The 12,657-nt window shown below is 51.5% G+C and overlaps 2 protein-coding genes and 1 long non-coding RNA gene across 3 annotated transcripts; 2 read left to right on the top strand and 1 right to left on the bottom strand.

Annotated features, from left to right (window-relative positions):
- The first annotated feature begins 7,880 nt into the window (after nt 1-7,880).
- NKG7 (natural killer cell granule protein 7) lies at nt 7,881-8,817 on the top strand. The gene is made up of 4 exons (XM_026014270.2): nt 7,881-8,102; nt 8,178-8,324; nt 8,407-8,541; nt 8,628-8,817. The coding sequence occupies exons 1-4, from the start codon at nt 7,946-7,948 to the stop codon at nt 8,684-8,686; spliced, it is 498 nt and encodes a 165-aa protein (XP_025870055.1). The 5' UTR covers nt 7,881-7,945; the 3' UTR covers nt 8,687-8,817.
- A 32-nt stretch (nt 8,818-8,849) lies between these two features.
- Nucleotides 8,850-12,648, bottom strand: LOC140598990 (uncharacterized). The gene is made up of 2 exons (XR_012001527.1): nt 12,057-12,648; nt 8,850-11,873 (listed from the first exon to the last, which is right to left on the bottom strand). It is a non-coding gene; the product is annotated as an uncharacterized lncRNA (long non-coding RNA).
- CLDND2 (claudin domain containing 2) lies at nt 10,895-12,122 on the top strand. Its single transcript, XM_026013789.2, has 4 exons — nt 10,895-11,063; nt 11,386-11,523; nt 11,749-11,868; nt 12,049-12,122. The coding sequence occupies exons 1-4, from the start codon at nt 10,895-10,897 to the stop codon at nt 12,120-12,122; spliced, it is 501 nt and encodes a 166-aa protein (XP_025869574.2).
- Nucleotides 12,649-12,657: the final 9 nt, after the last annotated feature.

Here is a 12,657-nt window from a genome sequence, read left to right as displayed (position 1 = left end):
GCAACTCCATTCTGACACTATCCAAGTGGAGGTAGTGTCAGATACCACAGAGGAAGGACTGGGTCCTAAAGACTGCCCCACCCCCTACCTCAAATATCATCAGAAGTGAAGCTTATCACTTGGGCTTCTGAAGGTCAACCAGCAGTAGTTGGAGATTTCCATGACTCACTCTTTGGGTTTGATTACTTTGCTAGAGTGGCTCACAGTACTCAGAGAAAGCTTCTACTTACTAGATCACCAGTTCTAGTAATCACTAGATCACTAGATCACTAGATCACCAGTTTACTACAAAAGGATCTAAGTCACGAACAGCCAGATGGAAGGAAAGTGCAGGGCCAGGTGTGGGGAAAAGGCCAGGGGCTTCCATGCACTCTCCAGGAGGCCACTCTCCCCATTATGCATGCATTCACCAACCTGGAAGCTCTCTGAACCCAGTCCTAGTGGGTTTTTATGGTGGCTTCATTATACAGGCATACTTGAGTACATCATTGGCCACAGGTGGTTACTGAGTCTCCAGCCTCTCCCTCTCCAGGTTGGGGGCTGGACTCCCTCTAGTCACCTGGTTGGTTCCCCTGCCACCTGCCCTTACCCTGGAGTGCAACCCACTCCCCCCAGTCTCCTCATTAATGTAACAAATAGACCTTCAAGGCCCTTATCACCCATGAAATTCCACAGCTTTGTGCCAGGAATAGTACAAAGACCAAATATATATTTCTTATTATGAATCATATCAGTGGGATAATACAATAAAAGAAAAGATCTCACTGTCCACTCGCAGCATCTCCAGGCAGCATTCCTAACAGGCCCTCCCCTCCTGGATGGCCCCCTCCATCTAGAAGCACCAGATCTCTGATCTGCACACCCTCCTGCCTCTTTGCACACCATTCATCATGACCTTGATCTTCTCTTCATTACTTTATTCAATAAGCTGCACCCAATTGCCATGAGATTTACTGATATCTATCATAAAATAATAAGGCCATTTAGCAAAGCTAATTCTAATAATAAGAATATTAATTACAGGGATCCCTGGGTGGCTCAGCGGTTTGGTGCCTGTCTTCAGCCCAGGGTGTGATCCTGGAGTCTGGGGATTGAGTCCCACGTCGGGCTCCCTGCATGAAGCCTGCTTCTCCCTCTGCCTGTATCTCTGCCTCTCTCTCTGTGTCTCTCATAAATAAATAAATTTAAAAATCTTTAAAGAAAATAATATTAATTACATCCTATGCTAAAACTGTCATATTAATAGAGGCTTACTCCCTAGAAATGTTTATTGAGGCATCCACAAATAACAATAGTACCATATTTATAGAGGCTTCCTCTACTAATAATGGCAATTGAAGCCTTCTCTAATCATAATTTATTGAGGCCTATTTAAGGAGTCATATTCACTGAGTCTTATTCCAGTAATCATATTTATAGAGGTTTATTCTAGCAATAATAATGATGTTGCAACTCCAGACTCATCTCCAATATCCGCTGGAAGAGCAGAGGCATCTCAAATCTCACGTGTCCTAGTTTCTTCCACGTCCCACACTGACTCCTCCCATATCTCCCTATCCTGCCCCACTGTCATCCAGCTACTCCAGCCAAGAATGTTGGGAACATCCTCAGCTGCTTTGTTACATCGCACATCTGATTTATCAGCAAGCAGCTTTGGCTCTACCTTAAAAATGTGTCCAGAATTTGATTCCTTGCCCATCCAGTTACCAGTCTGATCTTATCTCCCTTGGCTTATGGCCTCATCCTCCTAACCAGCTCTGCTGGTGTCTCTACCCTCCTCCTGCCACCCCCACAGTCCATTCCTTACACAGCATTTAGAGGGATTTTTGTTAAAGCTTGATTCAAGTCATGTCACCCCTCTGTTCCAATGAAAAGCTAGTCTATAGGGGTGCCTGAGTGCTCAGTGGTTGAGCATCTGCCTTTGGCTCAGGTTGTGATCCCAGGGTCCTGGGATGAAGTCCCACATCGGGCTCCCTGTAGGGAGCCTGCATCTCCCTCTGCCTATCTCTCCCTCTCACTGTGTGTCTTTTATGAATAAATGAAAGGAATCTTAAAAAAAAAAAAAAGCTAGTCTAGCAAGACCATACAAGGTGCCACATGTTCCAAACCCTGCTAGCTCTTTGACTAGACCAAGACCACTTTCAATTTCAATAATTCACTAGAAGGGACCACTGGAAAGCTGTTATACTCATAGTTACAGATCATCATAAATAGCCAAAGGTTAGAGATGAAAAGCAGCGAAATGAAGAGGCTTGCAGGCAGTGTCCAGGGGACCAGGCCTGGGCTTCCAGTCGTCTTCTCCCAGCGGAGTCACACAGACAGTGCTTACTTACTGCTTCCACCAACAATGTATGACAATATGCACAGAGTCCTGCGCCCCGGAGAAGTTCACCTGAGCCTTGGTGTCCAGGGGTGTCACTGTCCAGGGTCCAAGGCAGTTTTGTAAGCATGGAGAAATCATGTGGCTGACCTTAGCTACTCCAGGGGTCATCCTGATACCGTATGGCCCAGGGTCCCCACCATATGCCACATGGACAGTATATACCATCTAGTGTGGCCCAAGGACCCCAGGTAATCAGAGACACTCTAAACAGGCAGGACATGCCAAGGATTTAGAAGTTCCTCCCTCAATCTCTTGTCAAGGCTAATGTTTGGCTTCCCACTCTTCTCTGAGCCTTGCTGGCCACTATGTTGGCACAGGCCTGGGCCACCTCTTCCTGGATGGCTTTTTCCAAGTGTCTGTCAGTTTTTTGTCTCAAAGTTTACTTTTTGCTGAGATTCCACTGGCCACCTTATCTGAAATCACAACACACTTCCTCTCCCACTTCCCTACTTTTACTTAGCTACAGCACTTTTCACAGTTATGCTATTTTTCATGGACACCATGTTTGTCTATCCCCAGCTGGAATGTAAATGTTACCAAAAGGGAGATTTGTATCTGGTTTTGGTCACCGCTAGAATTATCACTCAAAAGAATGTTGCTAAAAGAAAAAAAAAAGAGGGATCCCTGGGTGGCGCAGCGGTTTGGCGCCTGCCTTTGGCCCAGGGCGCGATCCTGGAGACCCGGGATCGAATCCCACGTCGGGCTCCCGGTGCATGGAGCCTGCTTCTCCCTCTGCCTGTGTCTCTGCCTCTCTCTCTATCTCTCTGTGACTATCATAAATAAATAAAAATTAAAAAAAAAAAAAAAGAAAAAAAAGAAAAAAAAAAGAATGTTGCTTAAAATACATTTATTCAGGCCAATTAATGATACTATTTATCATCTTAGAAAAATATTTGTTGAGCTCTATCCTAATGATATTTATTGAGATTTAGTATATATGTATATTTTTATAATTAATCTGCTTATTTAATATATATATTTTAAATAGATTTTATTCATTTATTCAAGAGAGACACAGAGAGAGAGAGAAAGAGCGAGAGAGAGAGAGAGAGAGAGAGAGGCAGAGACACAGGCAGAGGGAGAAGCAGGCTCCATGCAGGGAGCCTCCTGCAGAACTCGATCCCGGGACTCCAGGATCATGCTAGGCCAAAGGCAGGCGCCAAACCACTGAGCCACCCAGGGATCCCCTAATATATATTTTTTTTCATTTATTTTTTTAAGAATTTTATTTATTTGAGAGAGAGAGTGAGAGAGAGCACAAGCAGGATGTAGGGACAGAGGGAGAGAGAGACACAGACTCCCTGATGAGCAGGAAGCCTGATTTGGGACTTGATCCCAAGATCCTAAGATCATGACCCAAGCCAAAGGCAGATGTTCAACCCACCCAAGTGCCCCTATATTTTTTCATTTAAAATAAACCAAAAAAGTAAAATAGAAGTGGAAGAGCATATAATCACTTTATGAGTTATAGGCTACACAACCAGAAAACATTATTTTTCCAAAGATAATATACAAAATACATATATTTCCTGTTTTACATATGTAGCAGACACTTTTATTACTATTAATTTTATAGTGAGACATTTCATAAGATCCTGACACACTGTATAAAAAACCTACGTTACTTTTTTAAACTCTGAGAAGTTAAGAGAGGGACACTGAGAGGAGGGAGTGCTTGTTGTAAAATTGATAAAGCTGAAAAAAGTAACCACAAATACAACAGCAAGGAGAGAGTAGTGCTGCTTGGGAGAACGTCGCCCATCTGGATCAATCTGCTTTTGTTTGTTTGTTTTGTTTTGTTTTTAAAGATTTTATTTATTATTCATGAGGGACACACACACAGAGAGAGAGAGACAACGCAGAGAGAGAAGCAGGTTCCATGCAGAGAGTCTGAGAGTCCGATGGGAGACTCGATCCCGGGACTGCAGGATCACGACCCAGCTGAAGGCAGATGCTCAACCGCTGAGCCACCCAGGTGTCCCTGTTTTTTTTTTTTTTAATATTTTATTTATTTATTCATGAGAGACAGAGAGAGAGAGAGAGAGAGAGAGACAGAGAGAGAGAGAGAGAGAGAAAGAGAGAGATAGGCAGAGACACAGGCAGAGGGAGAAGCAGGCTCCATACAGGAAGCCTGACTTGGGACTCGATTCTGGGTCTCCAGGATCAGGCCTTGGGCTGAAGTCAGTGCTAAACCGCTGAGCCACCCAGGCTGCCCCCTGTTTTGTTTTTTTAAAAGATTTTATTCATTCATTTGACAGAGAGAAAGAGAGCACAAGCAGGGGGAGCAGCAGGCAGAGGGAGAGGGAACAGGCCTCCAGCAGAGCAGGGAGCCCAATGTGATGTGGGGTTTGATCCCAGGACCCCAAGATCATGATCTGAGCCATCAAGGTGCCCTTGTGTGTTTCAAACTCACAACCTGGAGATCAAGAGTCACATCCTCCACCCACTAAGCCAGCAAGGCACCCCTCAGCTTACTATTCTTAGCAGAGAGTTTCCATCTAATGAGTTATTTTTTATGTCAGAGCAGATACATTAAGCTGCATTCTACTAGACAACAACTAAACTAACAGATTTAGTACATTTTTATTATCATAATAGACTGCCTTAAATATTGTTGGAGTAGGCCTCAGTAGAAATGAGAGTGTCTTCCATAATAACTGTTTTTAAGCAGCATTCACATCTTTTCTATAGGTTCAGTGAGGGTGAGGGCCTCATGTGCCTTGGGCACTGCTGTTTCCTCAAGGCCTGGCCTATAAGCAGTGCTGATTGAATTCACTATTTCCAGGGGCACTTGAGTAGCTCAGTTGTTTGGGCATCTGACTCTTGATTTTGGCTCAGGTCATGATCTCAGGGTTGTGAGATTGAGCCTGGCATTGGGTTCTGCTCTGAGCGTGGAGCCTGCCTGAGATTCTCCCTCTCCCTCTGCCCCTTGCCCTGGTGTGCAGTCTCTCCTCAATCAAACAAAACAAAACAAAACAAAATTAAATATTTCCAGAGGCCTCCTACAGGGGAGCCCCCGAGTCCCGCAAATTCATCAGACTTTGTTTCTGGAGTTGTTGAGGTCTGAGGACGTGTGGAAAGTGGTGGAAGGCAAGACACTTTGGATCAAGCCAAGTGAGCAATGTCCTGGGAGATAATAATTGGGCTAGGGCTATGGAATAGTGCCCTGGACTGAGGGTGGAGCCTGGAGCCTTGGCACTGGGGGACCTCAGGTCTGGAGACAGAGCCCATAGAATAAAGACCAGGCGTCTAGGTGGTACAGGTGAGCCTGAGGACTGGGCAGAGCTTCTGCAGGGTGGGGGCCTCAGAAGGAATTCCCTGAGTCTGGGAGAGGCTGGGAGCTGGGGACTTGAGGTCTGGGGAAGAGCTTCAGAACACACACACATCTTGTTAAGAAAAAAGATGGAGGTTCTGCAGGACAAGTGCATCTTCAATGTCACATTGAGTTGCTTCGGGCTCTCCTGCCGGCCTTAGTCTGATTCTACTGGTTTGAGGTGTATGGTCTGGTGGGCACCAAGATCATGGGCCTGCAGTCAGCCTGTGATGCCTACAAGTGCAAGGAACCTGCAGGAGCACAGTATGGCCACGTGTGTGCATGTGTGTGCTCCTGTGTATGTGTATGCTGTGGTGGTGATGGTGGGATTTACAGATATGAAACAGGAGGGGTGCCTGGCTGGCTCAGTTGGGAGACCACGTGACTCTCAATCTTGCGGTCCTGAGTTCAAGCCCCAGATTGGGGGTAAAGATTACTTAAAGAAACAAACTCAAAAGTAAAGGGAGATGAAACAGGGTTACAGGCATGGGCCTGGAGGTGGAATGGAGAGAAAAATGAGTAGGGTCGAGATAGGAATTATGGGGGGTGAGGTAGGGGATGAGAAAGTGGGGGTGGGCTATAAGTGTGATCTGGCATGGGGATGGGAATGTGGATAGGGTTAAGTCTCTTGGGATGAGGATGGGTTTGAGTTTAGGGCTAAGCTTAGATTTGGAGATGGGGTTGGGGCAGAGTTTTCTTTCTCCAAGAAGTTGAAGGTTAGGTTAGGTTGGAGGATGGGATTAAATTAGAGGTTGGAACTGGGGTTAAGGAGTGGGTCATATTTAGGGTTGGGAATGTGACTGGCTTTAGAGCTGGTCTTGATGATGTAAATAGGGCTTGCTTTAGGAATCAGGTTGGGGTTGAGTTTGTGTGTAGAGCTGGGTTATGGATGGGGTTGAATTTGGGGTTAGGTTTGGGAATGAGAATGGGGTTGGGTCTTAGATGGGATAGACATCACAGAAGGCCTCCGTGCCCTGACATTCCCTTCACCACACACCCATGGCCCAGACTTTCTGAAGCCTGTCTGCTGCTCTTCACTAGAGTTATATGCACCGCCATTTTTGTATTGGGGCCCCTGTTATTGCTGACCTGAATTTGCCCCTGAGAGCCTGTCCTTGTGAACATGTTCTCAGGAGTGGCCAGTTACGTCAGTGGTGAGGGTCTGGGTGAGAGATGGGGGACTGCAAACTGGAGTCTCCAATGATGGAAGATGGAAGAAGCCCTGGCCACTTGAGTCACTCTTGGGTCTCCATTTTACCAGCTGTTGTGGGACTGCTGGCTTCATGACAGGGGTCCTTTTCTAGGCCATGAGGAATGGCCTGCACCTTCTACCTGGGCTATGGCACCTTTACCTTATACCTGCTCATTGGTGAGGTGAGGCACTGCTTAGGGCCCATTGCTGGTATGGGAAGAGGCGGCTAGTGCTTGGAGGGTGGGAGGGTCCTGTGTGCCTGCCTGTGTCCCTCAGGCACCCTGATCCTGGCAATGAAGCCCATCACACTGGAGGCCCTGCTCAAAGCAGAGCTCTGTGAACTCTCATCAGAGGAGGATGTGGGCATGTCATGCTCTCCACAAACTTTCAGAATTGTGATTCTCCACTGTTTGCTTGTCTTGGGTAAAAGCTCCAGGCAGGGTCCGGGAGTCTGAGACCCTGCTTGCTCGCCTCTTCCTCAGGACCCAAGTCCAGGCCTCCAGCCCTCTATGCCTTCAGTTGCAAGCATCCTGGCCTCCAGGCCCCTCCTTCGCAGAGACACTAGAGTTGGGGCCCCCTCTTCCAGAATGGAAGGTTGCAGAACCCACAGGAAAGCATGACACAACCCCTAACTGTCCCCTTTGGCCACATCCCCCCCATTTAACTCACACCCTGGTCTCATCTGTCACCTTCCACCCTGAGGCCCCCAAGCCTCTCACACCTCTTCCAGGAAGAAGTCTCCTCTGATGTTGAGGGTTCCAAGGGTGGGAGGTATAGAACCTAAAACAGAGGTAAGTTCTGAACCACCACCCAAACCACTGATGATATGACACCCTCCCCCACCACACACTATGAGGAGAACCGGACCTCTGCGGGGGGAGGACAGGGCAACCAGGAAGGGAGGGTGTAAGGCAAGAGTCAGTTACCCGGAACTTCGTGTAAAACCAAACCAGCTTGGTTTTAAAGTCTTGAGTCTCTTTCTTGAGCTCAGAGGACCCATCCGCCCAGGTTACCAGCCTCTTCATCTCCAGGACCCAGACACCCAGTGCTCACCTACATGGAGCCCTATCGGTCCTTGGCTCTACTCACTGGCTCCCTGGGCCTGGTGTCCATCCTGATTGCTCTGAGTACGGATTTCTGGTTCGTGGCCATGGGGCCCAGCTTTACATTTCACTCGGGCCTCTGGCCAAAGGGGGTTCATAACAAAGTAGCAGGTAAGGGAGAGGGGTCTCTTGTTGGGGGCGGTGGGCTGCCAGAGGGGCAGGCACCAAAATCTCACCTCCGAACAGACTACATCCGTGCGACGCAGAGCCTCACCATTCTGGCTGGTCTGTCAGTCCTGGTGTCGGTGATCTTCCTGGTCCTGTCCTTCATCCCCTTACTGTCCCTTCCAGGCCACGGGCGCCTCGTCTCCTCTGTCACAGCCTTTGCTGCAGGTAGACTCTGGGCTGTACTTGGGCACTGGGGACCAGAGTTCCTGCAGAGGGGCTGAGCCCTGTCTCTCCTCTGCATCCTCAGGCCTTTTTGCCATGGTGGCCATGGTGGTCTATACCAGTGAGCGGTGGAACCAGCCTCAAAGCCCCCAGGTCCAGACCTTCTTCTCCTGGTCCTTCTACCTGGGCTGGGTTTCGACTGTCCTGTTTCTCTGTACAGGTGACTATTGCTCTGGGAACTGGAGGCGGTCTGGGGTCTGAGAGAGCAGAGTGGGGGCAAGCGCTAACCTCTCTCTGCCACACCAGGTAGCCTGAGTCTGAGTGCTTATTGTAGAGCCTCCCGGCCTGGCTATGACACCTTGTGAGCTGAAGGCGAGACCAGGAGGAAGAAGCAGTAGTCACAGAAGATGTCGTCAGGAGCCGCAGGCACCCACAGGCCTCCCTCTAGCCCTTACCCCTAGCCCTCCTGAGACCCCTTCATTTGTTTCTTCATCCATTCAACAAAAATTTGCTGGGATCTGGTTATTCTTTCTTTTTTCTTTTTAAGATTTTAGTTATTTATTCGTGAGAGACACAGAAAGAGGCAGAGATACAGGCAGAGGGAAAAGCAGGCTTCCTGAAGGGAGCCTGACGTAAGACTCGATCCCAGGACCCTGGGGTCATGACCTGAGCAGAAGGCAGATGCTCAACCACTGAGCCACCCAGGCATCCTGGAATCTGGTTATTCTGAGATTAATTCTGACACGACATAAGCTGAGCTCCATGGTGGGGACACTAGGCACACAGAAAGGAGTCAGAACCCCCACCTGTGCTCAGGTAGCTCCCGCACACGACGGTGTGGATTCAGGCATGGTCCCATGTCTTTTCCTTCTCTTGCCCTTATCTTTCTCCCTGTTTCCACCTCAAGACTCTCTGTCCTTTCTCTTTCTTCTTTATCTTTCCATCTCACTCTTGCTCTGATTTTGTCACCCTGGTCTTCACTCTGGTCCTCCTTGCCCACTTCATTAATTCACTTACTCCTTCAGTTGGCTTTTCCTGAGCTCATCTTTCCTGCTGGGTCTCACTGGGGTGCTGATGGTAATCTGACCTGGGCCTTGCCCACTAGGGCTGCTAGTCCTGGTTGGGGAAATTGAGACCACAGGTAGAGTCCAGGATGGTGGGAAGAAAGACTGTTGGGGGTGGTGAAGGTGAGCTTTTCTGGGGAGAGCGTTTTTAGGGGCTTCTTGAGGGCCAAGGAGAGGTCATCCAGGCAGAGGGACACAAAGGTGGAGGTGTGGAATGGCTGGACGTTTTCAGGGATGGAAAACAGTGCTTTGTGGTGGAATGTGGAATGCAGGGTGGTGGAGCATGAAGATGGAGAGGCAGGTGGGAGGGCCCCTAAGGCCACTCCTGGGGGCAATGGGGATCTAGGAGAAGGTTATGAGTTGGGGAGGGGTGACACCAGTTCTAGGTGCCAGAAAGACACCTCTGCGGCATGCAGGGAAGCCAGAGGGAGAGAGAAGTTTGGCAACGTGACGGGTGTAACTGCGACCAGGGCATGAGATGAGAAAGAGGGAAGGAGTCAGAAAGATTGGGGCAGGAGTGGGTGGTGGTGGCAGAAGGAACCAGATTCAGGGATCCAAGGGCTTTGTGGAGTGATGGGCAGGAGGGGGAAGGAGACTACTCAGGCGTCTGGCATGGGCGATGGGCGGGATAGCAGGGTCATCCCTGGTTTGGGTGGGGGATATTGAGCTCAGTTGGGATATGTTTGTCAGGGGTCTGGGAGGGAGACTTGGGCTGGAGATGGTTTGGGTTGTTATCAGAGAATCGGTGGCTACCAGTGGAGGTGAGGGAGGTCCTCTTGTGGGAATGTGCAGGATGGAGGCTCTAGGAAAATCGGGAGGATGGGGAGCAGGAGTTTGCATGGGCATCTAAGAGGGCAGTCAGAGAGTTGGGAACCTGGAGTGCTTATGTGATCAAGGGAAGAGTTTTCAGAGGGATATGGTCTACCATGTCATGGCCTTTTGGCTCCCCCTAGACTCTGAGCTGTCTCTGTGCTAGAAGAGTTGTGTGTGTGTGTGTGTGTGTGGGGGGGGGGGTTGTTATCCCTTTAAATGGCTGATGGGAGAGGGAATTCTGGAACTCTTCCTGCCTCACAGAGACCCAGTCTCCCTTCCCCCACCCCTCTGGACTCTGTGTCTAAGAAGCCTGGGAGTTAGGGGTGAGTCACTTGTCACTTAGGTGGGTGTGTGCATGGGGGAGGCAGGGAGGGCACTGGACAGGCTAAAGGGACATTCCACTGGGGCATGAAGATCTTTGAAAGACAGGGAGGTTTCTAAGCGGTGACTCCTTGGGGGTAAGGTCTTAAGGCCCCCATGAAGAGCAGTAGGCCAGGGGGAAGGAGGTCTTGGAAGGAGGTTTGGGGAGGGCCTGAAGAAGGGGTCCGCAGACAGCAGTGCCCGGGGTGCAGTCAGATATGGAGAGACATGTGGGAGGGGATCTCAAGGAATTGCAGGACCTGGGAGAGGGGTCTAGGGGCGGGAGGAGTGTTGGCCAATCTTCCATGTGTGGCCCTTGGCAGCAGCCTCCTTGGCATGGGGGTGAAGCGGAGCCTTCAGAGAGGGGGCATCTTGCTGGGCTTCTTGGCCAAAATCCTCATGATTCTCTCCACTGCCACCAACTACTGGATACGCTACCCTGGGGGCCACCGTGGCCTGTGGCAGGAGTGTAATGCTGGCACCTGCTCCAACATCCCCTGCCAGAGTGAGGCCCGGCCCGCCCAGGTGTCCCCCACTGGACAGACAGCCCCCAGCACAGACCACAGCTGGCACAACAGCTGGGCACATCCCGAGGTGCCCCCACCCTCACCCCTTCCACTCCAGTCTCAGGCCCACCTGCTCCTCCACGACAGAGACTACCACAAATCCCCACTTTGGGACCTGCTTCCCTGTTGTGACATTAACTGCCCCTCATGAAGTAACTTCCAAGTCCCCATCCAAACTGTCAACTCTGCTCCCGCCCAGTACCGGCGGGTCGGGGTGGTGGCCAGGGGCCGGCGCAGGGCTGAGGCGCCCCCTTTCCCCAGCCATGCTGGCGGTGACCGGGGCGTACATGGTGCTGGCGGCGGGCTCCGGCATCGTGGGTTTGGTGATGGGGCTGCGGATCCAGTGCCACGAGGGCGACGCGCGGGGCCAGACCACAAGCAGCATCTTCTTCCTCTGCGGTGAGAGGGCAGCGGGCCCTCAGGCATAGGGCGGGCCTGCCGCTTGCACGGGGTTAGGGGCTCACGCGTCAAGCTTTCAGGCGCTGAGAGGGGAGTGGGAGGAGGGGCCGGAGACCCAGAGGAGGCGGCGTGGCCCCGGCGTGGACGCAGTCTGGGTGGGGCCAGGGTCCGCGCCCCCCTCCCTCTTGGGCCCCGGCCACGCTCACTGCGTGCGCGGGGGCCCAGGCCTGCTGCTGCTGCTGGCCTTGACAGGCTACACCGTGGAGAACGCGTGGAAAAACGACGTCTTCTTCTCGTGGTCCTATTTTTCGGGGTGGCTGGCTTTGCCCTTCTCTATTCTCGCGGGTAAGCTGCACAGCGGGAAGAGGGTGGAGGAGAGGACCCCCTCACCGCAGACTCTCGGCCGCCACCCCCTCCCCCGGGACTCCCCAGCACACTCCGCTCCCGACCCCCGCAGATCCCCGGCAAGGGCGCCCTGGGGGCTCCCACCCGCCCAAGGGCCCCCACCCGCCTTCCGCTCCCCAGGCATCTACTTTCTGCTGGCGGACATGGTCGTGCAGAGCACCGATGCCATCGGCGGATTCCCCGTGTACTTGTGAGCCTGCCTGGGGCAGAATAAAGGAACCGCTTTCACCACCGCGGCTGCGCGTGCCTTTCTAGCGGCCGTGAGGACGCGGACACCGGGGGCACAAAAGCACGCGGGAACACGGATAGGAAAAGGACGGGGGACTGGGACATGGGGGGTACCTGGGGTTGGGGGAGACATAAGCACAAGAATCTATAGGGAGCAAGGGACATGGGGACACGAGCATGGAGTGGACAAGGCGCGTGGGCTAGGAGGGGGAACGGGGCACGGGGGTTAGGGGATCAGGAGAGCACAAGGGCGCGTGGAGGGGATTTAGGGACATGGACGCGGGAAGACGGATATAGGGGAACGTTAGAGGCATGATCAGGGGACTAGCGACATGGCAAGAAGAAAAAGGGGAGACAGACATAAGAGGCCGGGGTGGGTGGTGAAACACAAGCATGGCGACTTGCAGAAGCGCTGGGAAAAGTTTAGAAGGCTCGGGAGGAGCTCCACCGCGGGAGCTCCAGCCTACGCGCACGACCTTTCCCCTAGTTCCCGGCCACGCC

The sequence above is a fragment of the Vulpes vulpes genome, chromosome 1, assembly GCF_048418805.1.
Source record: "Vulpes vulpes isolate BD-2025 chromosome 1, VulVul3, whole genome shotgun sequence".
NCBI lineage: Eukaryota > Metazoa > Chordata > Mammalia > Carnivora > Canidae > Vulpes > Vulpes vulpes.
Note: the sequence above shows the minus strand (reverse complement) of the source record. Positions and strands in the feature narration are given on the sequence as shown.